Genomic DNA, 14,703 nt, shown 5'->3' with positions numbered 1-14,703 from the left:
GCTCCTGGCATTAGTGTACAGGCAGGCAAGTGTGCCCTTGGGGGCTCTTGCCTTGCCCACAGATTGTGCCAGGGCTGGGGAAGGGGTGGGCTCCCTTAAGTGCCCCCTTAAGTGCCTTGGTCTGCTGGCTTTGCAAGGGCCGTTCAGCAGGCCAGCAGGGGCTTGAAGGTTCCTTCTTGTGGCAGCCAGGTGGGGAGTACCTGCAGTGTGAGAGGTACCTCCTGGTCATGTCAGGAAACTGCCTCTTTGGTGAGAGAGGCAGTGGTCTGCCAGGGAGAGACCGCCTCCACCTCACTCCGCTGGAGAGGAGGCTCTTCTCAGCCAGACTGGCTGACCTACTTGACCAGATAAACTTAGTAAGTGGGCAGACACAAACCTGATGTACAATAAATGTAAGGTATTCCACCTTAGCGGGGAAAAAACCCCACAGCATACTTATAGGGTCGGCAGTGCTACACTTGCTAGCACCACTGCTGAAAGAGACTTGGGGGTCATGATTGACCACCAGATGAACATGAGCCACCAATGCGATGTCACATCTGGTAAAGCAAACAAAACCCTGGCTTCCACCTGTAGATGCCACTCAAGTAAATCTCAGGATGACATCCTCCCACTGTACTTAGCCTTGGTGAGGCCACAGCTGAAGTACTGCATCCAATTCTTGGCTCTGTAATTCAAGAAGGTTGTCAAGAAGCTTGAGAGAGTCCAAAGGAGAGCCTGATCAGAAGGAAAGAGAATAGGCCTTATGAAGAGAGATTGAGAGTCATGGGACTCTTCAGTCTGGAAAAGCACAGGCTCAGGGGGCACCTGGTGGCTGCTTATAAGTACATAAGGGGTGTATATCAGAATCTGGGAGAATGTCTGTTCACCAAAGCACCCCAAGGAAAAACAAGAACTAACAGTCATAAACCCCTACAAGACTGTTTTAGGCTAGACATAAGAAAAAATGTCTTTATGGTCCGAGCCCCAAAGACCTGGAATAGACTCCCTCCAGAAGTGGTGCAGGAACCTACTCTGGACCAATTCAAGAAACGCTTGGATGCTTATCTTGCTGGGATCCTTTGAGCCTAGCTGACTTCCTGCCCCTGGGGCAGGGGGTTGGACTTGATGATCTTCAAGGTCCCTTCCAGTCCTAACCTCTATGAACAGGCAAGAGAGCCAAAGGAAGAGGTGGTGAGGCACTGAAGCATCCTTTGCCATGAGGAGTTCATTGATTCAGTGCTGGAGGAGACCTCCAAGACCGTGGAGGAAGAACTGCCAGAGGCAGCACTAAAGAAGAGAAAGGACATGGATGCCCTGGAAGGTAGAAGCTGGAAGTTTGTGACTTCTGGCAGCCAACAAAAATCTTCATCTCCACCTGCAATAGTTCATCTGGAGAATAGATATGGAGCCCTAGCAACAAAGGGCAAGGAGCACATTCCATTGTTGGTAGAGGACAGACCAGGCCTCCCCACGGTTGAAAGGAACAAAACCAGCACCACCAAAAAGAAGCAATGGGTAGTGATGACTTGAGACTCCCTTCTGTGTGGGACGGAGGGATCCATCTACCAACCTGACCTGTTGTCTCAGAAAGTCTGCTGCTTGCCTGGAGCCCAGGTCCAAGATGTCATGGAGGGATTATTGAGACTCATCCGGCCCTCTGACTATTACCCCATGCTTCTCATCCATGTGGGCACCAATGATACTGCCAGGGGAGACCCTGGCTTTGACCACAGGACAGTGTTCCAAGAAGAAGGATTGCTGGGAAGAGATGGGATCCACCTGACAAAGAGGGAAGACTGTCTTTGCAGACAGGCTTGCTAACCTAGTTAGGAGGGCCTGAAACTAGGTTTGCCAGGGGATGGAGACCAAAGTCCTGAGGTAAGTGAGGAAGTGGGTGACCTAGCAGAAGAGCAGGCAGGAGAGGAGGTGTTCTCATGCTTCTTGAGAAATCAGGGCAATCAGCTGGTTACCTCAGATGTCTGTACATGAATGCACAGAGCCTGGGAAACAAGCAGGAAGAATGGGAAGTCCTTGCACAGTCACAGAACTATGACATACTTGGAATAAAAGAGACTTAGTGGGATAGCTTGCATGACTGGAGCAGTGGGATAGGCCTGTTGAAAGTCTCTGGGTTAGGGTTAGAGGAGAGAGCAACAAGTGTAACGAAGTGGTGCGGGTGTGCTGTAGACTACCAAACCAGGAGGAAATGGTGGATGAGACATTCTTCAAACAGCTAGCAGAAGTTTCCTGATCACAGGCCCTCATTCTCATGGGGGGACTTCAATCATCCCGACATCTGCTGGGAGAGCAATACAGCAATGTGAAGCTAATCCAAGAAGTTTTTGGACAATGTTGGGGACAACTTCCTGGTGCAAGTGCTGGAGCCGCCAACTAGGGGCCATGCTTTTCTTGACCTGCTGCTCACAAACAGGGAAGAACTGGTGGGGAATGTACTAGTAGGTGGGAACTTAGGCAGCAGCAACCACATGATGATTGAGTTCAGGATCCTGAAGAAAGGAAGGATGGAAAACAGCAAAGACCCTGGACTTCAGAAAAGCAGACTCTGACTTGCACAGGGAAGTCCTGGGCAAGATCCCCTGGGAAGCCAGTCTGAGGGGGAGAAGAGTCCAAGAGAGTTGGCCATTCTTTAAAGAAGCCTTCCTGAGTGTGCAGAAACAAACCATACCGATGTGCATGAAGACTAGCAAGTATGGCAGAAGACCAGCTTGGCTTAGCAGGTAACTCTCCAGTAAGCTAAAGCAAACAGCTAGGGAGGAATATAAAAAATATTCCTCAGGCATACAGGGATAAAGTCAGGAAGGCCAAAACACAATTGGAGTTGCAACTAGCACAGGACATGAAGGGTAACAAGAAGGGTTTCTACAAGTATGTCAGTAACAAGAGGAAGATCAGGGAAAGTGTGGGTCCTTTACTGAATGTGGGAGGCAACCTAATGACAGAGGATACAGAAGAGGCTGAAGTACTCAATGCCTTTTCCAGCTTAGTCTCCACAGGCAAGGTCAGCTTCCAGACTACTGCACCAGGTAACACAATTTGGGGAGGAGGAGAGCAGTCATCAGTGCTGAAAGAACAAGTTATGGACTATTTAGAAAAGCTGGACATACACAAGTCCATGGGGCCAGGTGGGATACACTGTAGGATGCTAAGGGAGTTGGCTGATGTGATTTCAGAGCCACTGGCCATCATCTTTGAAAACTCATGGCAATTGGATGAGGTCCTGGATGATTGGAAAAGGGCAGACATAGTGCCCATATTTAAGAAAGGGAACTACAGACCAGTCAGCCTTACCTCAGTCCCTGGAAAAATCATGGAGCAGATCCTCAAGGAATCCACTTCTGAGTACTTGGAGGAGAAGAAGGTGATTAAGAACAGTTGGCATGGATTCACCAAGGACAAGTCATGCCTGACCAACCTGATTGCCTTCTTTGATGAGATGAATGGCTCTTTGGATGTGGAGAGACCAATGGATGTGATATATCTCGATTTTAGCAAGGCTTTCGATACAGTCTCCCACAACATTGTCGCAAGCAAGCTAAGGAAGTACAGGCTGGATGAATGGACTATAAGGTAGATAGAAAACTGGTTGGACCATTCTGCTCAGAGGGTAGTAATCAAATTTGCAAATCTAAGTTGCAGTGTCCAAAAAAAAAAAAAGCTGCCATACTAGAACCACCCTTGGAGTCTTTTCTCCCAGCCAAATTTATGAGAAAAAAGTGCTTTTGGTTTCTATTCTAGCCTGTGTTGGTTCTTACATGAAGCTTATCACCCTAGTGTCTGAGTTCTACACCTATTGCTAAAAATTCAAAACTCAATGTGGAGGCATTCCATATTTGACTTTTTAATGTAAAATTGTTCTTATTTGGTAAGCTGTCATTTTGGTTAGGTTAATTGTTCTGAAATGTGAGAGTAAGAGCACAAATTCAGTGAGTCAGAGTTCTACCCAGTGCTCAAATTCCCAAACACACAGTAACTTCACCAAGGCCTTTAAGCTTTGCCCTGTAATTACCCAGCAGTCCAGTTATGAAACCTCCTTGATACAAGAGGGAAAAGTGTATCAGACTGTGAGATGGTTTTGTGATGTGTGAAAGAGCCTGTTTTCACAAATCATCTAAGACTGGATTGAACACAGGAACTTTGAGGTGAAAGGCTGAACTGTTATTGCAGTGTTCCCAAGCTGCTAAATATGGAATAATCTCACAAACTTGGTATATTAGTGCCAGCATCAAACATTTGGAAAAGAAGTCAGAAGCTGTAGATCTCCAAAAGTAGCATGTGAGGAGGGAGTTTCACTTTCTTATTCATTGTAGAACCACATCATTGCACCTCAGATAATTGAAAAAGATTTGTAGATGTGGGCTTTGATGTCAAATCAAGTAAAGATGAGAGAAGTACCAGTAGTGGCCCAGTAAGTTAAGAAAGAATTGGCTAAATGTAACAAGTGCATAATTATGGAATTAAGTGAATAGCCATGAATATTGCTCATTTTAATAGGACCTGGATTATCTCCATATATTTCCAGAGCTGTAATCCACTACTAAATCTTTATCTGCTGATGTGAATAACCTGTATTGTATTGAAGGAGATATTATGTTGAATGCTGAGACCTACACCAAAAAATTTTGATCATTAATCCTCTGAGTGCTCTATTACTCCATAGCTTTGCTGAATTGCAATCCTAGTCAATATTTTTTTAAAAATCATGTAATTTTAATTGCCACAGAGTGTACGTGATCCTTGCAAACAAATAAAACGCATTCCCAGGTAAAATACCCTGAAGGCAAGTTAACTGTCTAAGGAAAACAAAAGTAATAAATAAATACTCATCTTGAAAGGGAGGATGGGAAAGCCTTATCAAGCAAGGGAAAGATAAAGGAGATTCTCTACTTGGAAGAAACAGAACTGGAAGAGAGGAGGAAGGATGAAATGTTCACGCATTAGGGAGCAGCGTCAGACAGGGAGGAAGGGAAGGGAGCAGAGCAAAATGAAAGTATGTGAGGGTAGGGTAAGGCAGGGGGAATTGTATGAGGCTATTAGAAAGTAGCCTGACCCTCAGCAACACACTTTAAAGTCTGTGACTCCTTAGCGCACAGCAGGGAGAAGAAAGCTTCCCATTTCAAAACAGGAGTCTGCTGTTCCAGTGGCTGCGCCTATTTACTGCACCTTCTGATTTCTTTGCAGTTGAAGGTGGGAGGTATGGGAACAAATATTTGGTCCCTGCATAAAGAAGAGTGAAATGTATTTGACCCAGAGTGGGAGGAAACCATGTTTTTCTTCACTGCCTAACTTCTGCCAAGTGCCGGGGTCCTAAGAGGAGACAGAGGGAAGAGGGTTCTTAAGGGTTGTTCCTGCCTTGGTAGTTATACCATGTAGAGTCTAGCAAGTGGGCCTTGATCCTAACAAGGGCACCTTGGTACTACTGTAATGAAAAAAAGGCAAAAAAAAAAAACTGGGTTGGATTCTCCAGTCCATTAAATCCACTTTGCCATGCCTGTTAATTCTGTGCGTCAGACACCTACCCCCAGCACAGAGGGTGGGCGACATGGACAATTATCAGAGCTAGAACTCGGCCTGTCTTGGCATTTGTACCGTGGTGATTAACATCTCAAATAAAGCAAAAGCTTTTAAGTGTTGAGCTGTTTGTTCAACATAATGTTTGCATTAGTGCCATTCTGCATGTCCTCATTGCAGTGGAAATCTTTGTATTTCAGTACAGCTTATGTTCTACTGCTATTGACTTTCACAGCAAAATGATACACGCATGGCCTGTCTCAGAAAATGCAAAGGGGCTCTTGGAATTCATCCCTCTGAATACTGTTGGACATAGGTTTTGATCTTTTATGCAAGTCTAAGAAAAGTTAAGGTGGCGGGATGGCTTGTAACTCTTCACTTGTCAGATCAGAACAAGGTCACACAAGCAACTTATCAAACATCAGAGCTACACTTTTAACAATCTACTCATTGTTTGCCAGATGGCAGGGAGAGAAAAATAAATTGTAAAAAAACAAGTGGGCAGTGTGAAAAATTTTAGCTCTGAAATACAGTGGGTACAGTGAAGCATTGATTGAAGTCTCAAGCTTTAAAATGGATGTAGTGAGGTGATAGTCAGACCCTAAAAATGAGGAGCTGCTCTTTATTTTTGTTATGTCGAACAGTTTTATCTGCCAAGGGTAGTTTAATGGTAGCGAGAAATTGAGGGTTGGTCTTTTAAACCAGTCAGAAACATAAGCAGCTGTCGGGATTTATCTTTTTGTTAAAAGCAAATTTGATCACGTCTCATGGGGTTCTGAGCCAAGTCACCTGCAAGTCTAATATATTACTATTTAATTCTCTTTTTGCAGTACGATATCGTTGGACATTCAGGCGATGGCTTTAACATTGCGTTGGTTGGGAGTGACAAAGTTCCTAAAAACAATAAGCAAAGATTAGAGATTCTGAAGGTAAATCGTGTTGCTAAATAACTCCTGATAATTATGGAAGGGAGAGGATGGGGAGTCTGTGAGGTAAATGAAAAACTAGAAAAATTATTTTAGAGACCTTTTAAAAAGCTGTCATTGTATAGAATATGGCAGTGTCCCTCTTGGACTGGTTTAAACATGACCTGTTACTGATTAAAGAAAACCCTGAACATTACTAATTCATTTGTATGAAGATATGTAAAGCTGTATGTTAATAATAAGTGGTAGTGGTCTTAAGATGTAATAGGGGCTGAAGCAAACTACAGAGTGATCCTGAAGAATTGCTCAGCTTTTTGAACATAAAACATGCTTTAGTAGTAAGAGGACATACAACTGCAAGGTGGGTAAATTCTCTGAGTACCATTAAGAAACCTTTACTGCATCAGAGAGCATTTTTTATGAATTTGACAATTTTATAGTATAGGATGTATTAGGTATTCTAATGACTGAGCTCCCTCACCCCTTTCTAAAAAAAAATGATTTATAATCCATATGGTCCTGAATGAAAAAGTAATGCATTCCCTCCCCCACCCTCTTTTCTGTTGTTTCATACAAGCCAGTACAGATATGGTTAAGTAAGTTTTATCAACCAATATTTGGTAATAACAGTCACCTGGATGTTGATGTCTATTAGTCCAGCATGCAACAGGTAGGATTTGTCCTGGCCTGAGTGTACTAAGCTCCATTTTCCTCCTTCAGATAGACAGGAATGTAGACATCCAATCTGAAGCCACCACAGTATTTTTTACCCTCCTCATCGTATTACCAACTATGTTCTGTTCCGTTGACACTGCAATTTGGATTTCAAGGATTAGTGTTTGTAAGAAAAATTGCATGTACTTTAACTGATTCATAAAGTGCTCTAAAGCCTGGAGCAGTGAACCCATTTCTAAACACACCTCCCTTAAGGATGTTTGCTCCCTTTTGTGCTCATTAGGATGGATGCTTATGTGAAAGAATTCTCACCTATGTTTCCATCTGAATTTGTTCTGCCCCCAGATAATGCACGCACATGCTCAGTTCTGTATGAGTGGAGACCATACACTGGAAGGGACAGAGCATGCTGTTCGTGAAATTGCCAAAGAAGATGCTGATGAGTGCTTTGTCATAGTCTTAAGCGATGCAAACTTGGAGCGATATGGTATCCCACCAGCAAGGTTAGCCCAGGCCTTGACAATCAACCCACAAGTGAATGCCTTTGCTATATTCATAGGATCCTTAGGAGACCAAGCAGACAGGTAAGTATTTCTCCTGAGTCTCACAAAATACAATTTAGTTTGCTTTCATGATGAATGAGAAGAATTTCAATAGGAATTGGTCACCTAAATTCTTTGGAGGATCTAGACTTAAGCGTATGTTTCCTAGTAGACTTTCTAAGATCTCCGTCTTTGTCTTAGCTTTGTGCATTGGAAGCCTAAGCCTAATAGCCTAAGTCTTCCACTAGCAATTTGCATACAAAGCAAAGCTAGTATTTCCCCTGCAGCAGTTACAGCTGAAGTTAAAGTACCAGATTTGCTTCTGTTGAAATCATTGACTAAAATGGGAATAGGATCCGACACTGAGGGACATAGGTCACAAAGTGTCATTTAAATTGTAAAAGGTTTTGAATGTGCAGCTGTACAGCCAGTGGTGTTCATTTGATTTCTGCAGGTTCCCTCTCTGTATTGCTTGTGTTCCTCATACAGATTTCCCAATTTTCACAGTTTAATTTTAGAATAGAGGCCATAAAATTTTCTGGTTTACTGGGTATAGAAATTACCCAGGAAAATATCACTTCAATGCACTGTATGAGTGGGTGTATAGTTAAATATGTGAGAGAATTGTTTTTATTAGTTTCGCCTTCTATAGGGCTCACATTTTTCATCTTATTAGAGATCTAATTTCTTTTGAAAGCAGTGAAACAATATGCAGTGAGACTACTGATTGGACATTAGCCATGTGGATTGTGTGAGATAGCTTGTATTTTTTAAAAAGCTTTGAAAAATGCAGGAGGCTAAACCTCTTGACCTTTGGACTGTTACTCGTAGAATGACATGAATTTAAGTTGTCATAGATTGAAAGTTGAAATGTAATCACCTTTATAGTCAGTATGTAAAACTACCAATCATATCTGAAGTCTTTGTGGTGGGAGAGATATGGTTTGCTATACACTCTTGTCAAGTTGGTATAATAATAATTTTGAATAAAATAAAAAAACCCACCCACAGAGAGAGATTTTTGGTTACCCCTAGAGATGATCAACTCTGCTAAAGTCTTGTTGGGTCACTGGTACCTTAATCTAAACAGAGATTTTTCACGCACCAGAAACTGTGACAAAAATAAATGAATGTGGATCAATAGAAACAGGCTGAATGTCTTGCTGAAAAGACCCCTGTGACATAACTGTTTTCAGTGTTTCCTCCCACTGTTGCTTTCCCAAGACTTTAATTGCACAGTGACAGCAGCTTGAAAAGCACTGTACCAGCAAGGTATTCAGAAGTAAAAACATCCTTTCTTAAGGCACTCTGCTTTGCTGTAGGGAACATCATTTGCAATGGTAATTCTTTCTTCCCCATTCTGATCCACAGGCTGCAGAGGACACTACCAGCAGGCCGGTCTTTTATTGCCATGGATACCAAGCAGATCCCACAGATCATGCAGCAGATCTTTACATCCACCATGTTGTCAAGTGCCTAAGTGTCCTTACTGGTAAATAATTAGGTGTTGTACTGCATGCCCCCTAAACCCATAATAGTGACAAAATAAACCTGCCACTGTAGATACCAATTATATTTGCCATCAGTTTTAAGTTTCTTTATATATCCAAATAGATATATAAGTACATATAAATGCTCTTTAATCAGAATGTCCAAACCAATTCTGTAGCATAGGTTTTGGGGAAATTCTCCAGTACAGCCGCAGGGTGACTCGAAGGTCTGTGTCCAGAGAGGGTGGTATAATGTTCAATATGTCCTGTCAAATGAATGATTTCCAAAGGATCAGCTGAAGGACAAATTGTAACCATTCTGGATGCTGTATTGCTAGCAGTTCAAATTGAACCAAAACATCATCTTTTCATTTTATTTTATTACGGGCATCTAAGGCTGATATCCAATGTATGCAACCATGTGCAAGTCAGACGCTGCTGATTCACCGCAGTGTATTGTGCACTTTGTTTAGAATTAGAAATATAAGCAACAGCATGTGCAAACAAAACTGCTCTTTTCAGATAGGAAAGCCTTCCTTCCTCTGAGACTACTTTCTTGTCCTGATCGGCATTGAACCTTTGCCATTGGATGCTGGGGAACAATAGCACAGAATACTGCAGCCTAAACATGCGCTAAGTGATCAGGCAGACTGCTCAGTGTTGTCAAAGTCCAGAGAGGAAAGTAGCATTTTTTTAAAAAACATTGATGCCCTTTCTCAAGTAATTTTTCAAGGATGGGGAACAGAAAGGACAAAGAATGGTTTTGAGACCCACCTGCCAACATTGTAAAAGAGGGAACCACCCCGATTTTCCCACTGTATGGTGGAAGACCAGGGCCAGGGTCTTGGTTGCCATGAGCTGTATATGCCGGGTGTTGCTACATACACTTTACAGGGGCCCTTTGCCCTGTCCATTTTGTTCTTTAAAACACAGATCTTGAAGGCATATTTACATGTGTGAGAAAATCACATTTTAAAAAAGCAAGACAATAAGGAAAATGCCAAAGTGTGTATTTTAACTTTGATGGGAAATCTGTGTTTGGGTATCTGCCCTTAATGCATAGAGCATTTCTCACTTGATGAATGTTTTCCATCTGAACATTATGCCTCCCTCAGCACATTCTCAAACAGGAATTTTTTTTAATTGAATTGGCTGACATTTGTCCTGCACTATGAAGCCCTATAACAGGCTAAACACTGGTATTTTTTTCAGCCATTGCTGTAAGGATGTAAGAAGACTGAGACAACCTAGCAAGCTCCATTGTAAATTTGTTTCATCACCAATGAAAAGACATTTTTCTCATAGTAATTGACCCTGGCACAAGAAATGAGAAGTGTAAGGAAGGACACGCTCTCTGAACATACCTAGCAGGAGCCGTGCTACTTTGCTACAACTGTTGAAACTATACAGAAGAGCCCCCTAGCTTTTTTGGAGTGAGGTGGAAACAAGTCTGTTACTCTCTTTTTATGAAACAAAGTTGTAAAGAGTCCAGTTTCAAATCACACTATGCTGCATTTTTGTAGTGTTGCCCCTTTCCATCCTGTCAATCCCACAAAAGCATTGGGCCTAATCTTGTAAATTTTCATTTCAATATGAGACCATTGAAGATGTTCATCACTTCATAGAATTCTTTGCTTCCCATGATCAGATGTGCCTTCTTAATTTCCACAGGCTCTGTCTTTATTAAATTGAAGTGATTCTTTCCAGCTGGAAGTTCGGGCATTTTAAAATATTATTTCTGAAACAGAATGATTTAAAAGCAGACTAAACAAACTTTCATGACTGTCTATACTTCAGAAGCGGTGGTATTCTTATGTGTTTTGTTTTGTTTTTCTCAATCTAATTTTAAACAACTGCAAACTTTGACCTACAAGAACAATACACTTTGCCCAAATATTCTGAAGTCATTGTTCAAACTATACAGATAAATCTAATTCAAAATAGATGCTACTTTGATTGTCTGGGGAGTTTTAAAATGCAATTGTCTTAATTTATTGAGCCTGTCAATGGAACCATTTTTTCAAATAATTGTTAGTATTGTTAGGATAATTCCATTCATGAAAATAAAGAAGTTAAAATTTGAATTCCTCTTTGGGGAGAAGAGTAATTAAGGAAAATCCTTTGGCTGAAATTAAATAAAGATCCACCTTCAGCTAGGTACTATTAAAATGTGTAATGCATATCTGAAAATATAGCACCTGCTTTAGACGGGTAAGCACTTTTTTGTATTGATGAGAACCCATCGGTAATCACTTGACTGCCTTTAGCGTCAAATTTAAGTGGTATTTGTTTAACATGCATTAGTTTAGATCCAAATTTGAACCAACTTTATAAAAAGATGATTTTAAACATAAATATTTAAGCTGACAGTGTATATAACATACCTCAGATTAAAAAAAAATCAAGATTTCTTTGTTATTGTACTACTAAAGCTTCTTTTGCACTAGTCAGCTTTATTTTTGTTTCCAAGTAGTATCTATTCCATTTTACTTTCAGATTCCATGTACTAATGAATGCTGCCCTATGTGCAACCTATATACTTCAGGGGAATGGTAATGGTTGTTTTTAAGCAACACTGAGTGGAACTTGAGACAAAAAACACGCAATTATATGATTTCATTTGGGTTCTGGAAGGTGTTTATTTTTACAAGACTGAAATTGTGGGCCATATTTGACCTGACAGGACTCCTTTAAATTGTTATAATACAGTGAAAAATTTCCCCTGGGCTCCTTTCTCTCTGCCTTTCATCTCTTCAATATCCATCTGTTTAGCACTGAAGAATCAAAGTAACGGTTATGTTTTTCCCTTCCCAGAAAAACCTACAATAATTTTATTCAAATGTTCAGCCCATTAATATAAGAATTTAGCAAGCTTACAATGGTCTTCAGTGTTCTTGAGCGTGGCAGAGCTTTCAAATAGACATTTAAGTTCTGTTCACTTAAGCATGTCAATTAGCTGGTCATGGACATACTGGATCGCAGATGTTGGACAGGTTGTTGTCTTCCATTTGTTTACAGGATATGTACCAATGACCCTCTTAAACCTCCATTTGATTTAGTCAGACTTTTCTTTGTATTAAAAGGGTAGACAGCACTTTTCATCTATTCTCACTGTTTAGTATAAACACCTTAAATGTTTGAACACTATATGTATTATTTATGGAAACGTCATTACTTCATTAAATGGGTATCATTTTAGGGTTCTGGCCTGCTGCCACTGATATCACGTCTCCGCATTCTTTATTTAAATAATTAAACTACCTCTACTAATGCATGTCTTTATATATTTAATTCAAGAAATTAAGTGAGTATGTGTATATAATGAAATATGCATTTCTTTTTCATTTCACATAGCTTGAGATAGTTTGTATTTATTACCATCAGGGTTATAATTTAAACAGTATTGCTGGAAAGAGTATAAATAGGATAAACTAAAATTTTGCTGGAACATGCAGAGGATATTAAATAAGTACCAGTACATTTAAATAAAATGCTTGTGAGACACCGTTACACAAATACATGTGAAGTGGTGCTGGTGCTAGGGTTAAGTGTGAAAAGACTTAAGATCAGGGCAACCAAGCAGTCATAGTACAGGATGCCTGTACACATGCTGGTTCGTGTTTTAATTAGCAAGTGTTGGAGCAGACTTGATTAATTGAGTCTGCTCCATGCTCCAGTTAAAACACTCTAGCATAACACCCCTATCATGTCTATTAAGCCTCTGTGTATTTTAAAATACCTGCCAGGAGACTTTATAGATTCATAGAAGTAGGGTTGGAAGGGACCTTGTAGATCATCAGGTCTGACCCCGTACCCTGGGCAGGAGAGGAAAACTGGGCTCATAGATTCATAGATGTTAGGGTCGGAAGGGACCTCAATAGATCATCAAGTCCAACTCCCTGTATAGGCAGGAAAGAGTGCTGTGTTCAGATGACCTCAGCCAGATGCCTATCTAACCTCCTCCTGAAGATCCCCAGGGTAGGGGAGAACACCATCTCCCTTGGGAGCCCATTCCAGATTTTGGCCACTCTAACTGTGAAGAAGTTCTTCCTAATGTCCAGTCGAAATCTGCTCTCTGCTAACTTATGGCCATTATTTCTTGTGACCGCCCCCCTGGGGTGCTTTGCTGAGTAGAGCCTCACCAATTTCCTTCTGCGCCCCCATGATGAATTTATAGGCAGCCACAAGGTTGCCTCCCAACCTTCTCTTGAGGAGGCTGAAGAGGTCCAGGTGCCTTAGTCTCTCCTCGTAGGGCTTAGCCTGCAAGCTCTTAACCATATGAGTGGCCCTTCTCTGGACCCTCTCCAGGTTATCCACATCCCTCTTGAAGTGTGGCACCCAAAACTGCATGCAGTACTCCAACTGCAGTCTGACCAGCGCTCAATAGAGGGGAAGTATCACTTCCTTGGTTCTGTTTGTCATGCATCTGCTGATGCATGATAAAATCCAGTTAGCTTTTCTGATGACTTTGTCACACTGACGACTTATGTTCATCTTGGCTTCCACTAGGGCTCAAATGACCCCAGCCAGGTAGACGTCAAGCCTCCTCTTAAAGGCCCCCAGGGTAGGAGCCAGCACCACTGCCCTTGGAAGTTGGTTCCAGATCCTAGCCGCCTTCGGATGTCTAGTCTAAACCTATTCTCTAACAACTTGTGGCCATTATTCCTTGTTAGCCCAGGGGACACTAGGGCAAACAAGGTCTCTCCTAAATCCTGCTGGTCCCCCCCCAATGAGTTTATAGACGGCCACCAGGTCCCCCCTCAGCCTTCTCTTGCAAAGGCTGAACAGGTTAAGGTCCCACAGCCTCTCTACATAGGGTCTGCCCTGCTGTCCCTGGATCATGCAGGTGGCCCTCCTCTGGACCCTCTCAATGCTGTCCACATTCCTCCTGAAGTGCAGTGCCCAGAACTGGACGCAGTACTCCAGCTGCAACCTGACCAGTGTCGCATAGAGGGGGAGGATCACCTCCTTGGCCCTGCTTGAGATACATCTGTGGATGCATGACAAGGTACGGTTAGCCGAACTGACCGTGACCTCGCATTGTCGGCCCATTTTCATCTTGGAGTCAGTAATGACTCCAAGATCTGTTTCTGCCACCCTGCTCTCAAGAAGGGAGTTTTCCAGCTTATAAGTGTACTGCTGGTTCCTCCTGCCCAAGTGCAGCACCTTGTACTTCTCAGTATTGAAATGCATCCTGTTTTTGTTAGCCCACCCCTGGAACCTGTCCAGGTCCTGCTGTAATCTGTCCTTCCCTACTAGCATGCCCACCTCACCCCAAATCTTGGTATCATCAACAAATTTAAACAGGCTGCTCTTCATCCCATTGTCCAAGTCACTAATAAAGGAATGGAACAGTGCGGGCCCAAGGACTGAGCCCTGGGAGACTCCATTGCCCACTTCCCTCCAGGTTGAAAAAGACCCGTCCACCACTACCCTCTAAGTATGACCCTTCAGCCAACTTGTAATCCATCTGACTGCGTAGGCATCAATGCTACAGTCACCTAGTTTTTTAATGAGAATGGGGCGTTAGGCCGTGTCAAAGGCCTTGCTGAAATCCAG

The 14,703-nt window shown here is 42.2% G+C and overlaps 1 protein-coding gene across 1 annotated transcript in view; it reads left to right on the top strand.

Annotated features, from left to right (window-relative positions):
• Positions 1-12,365, top strand: part of VWA8 (von Willebrand factor A domain containing 8) — a 305,200-nt gene extending 292,835 nt beyond the window's left edge. Inside the window, exons 43-45 of the mRNA XM_019528508.1 lie at positions 6,342-6,440; positions 7,458-7,696; positions 9,026-12,365. Coding sequence (XP_019384053.1) covers positions 6,342-6,440; positions 7,458-7,696; positions 9,026-9,134 — 447 coding nt within the window. The 3' untranslated portion in view covers positions 9,135-12,365. The remainder of the gene's footprint in view (positions 1-6,341; positions 6,441-7,457; positions 7,697-9,025) is intronic.
• The last annotated feature ends 2,338 nt before the right edge of the window (positions 12,366-14,703 follow it).

The sequence above is a fragment of the Crocodylus porosus genome, unplaced genomic scaffold (genome assembly GCF_001723895.1).
Source record: "Crocodylus porosus isolate Cpor-Errol unplaced genomic scaffold, CroPor_comp1, whole genome shotgun sequence".
NCBI lineage: Eukaryota > Metazoa > Chordata > Crocodylia > Crocodylidae > Crocodylus > Crocodylus porosus.
This window is presented reverse-complemented; position numbering and strand designations above follow the sequence as displayed.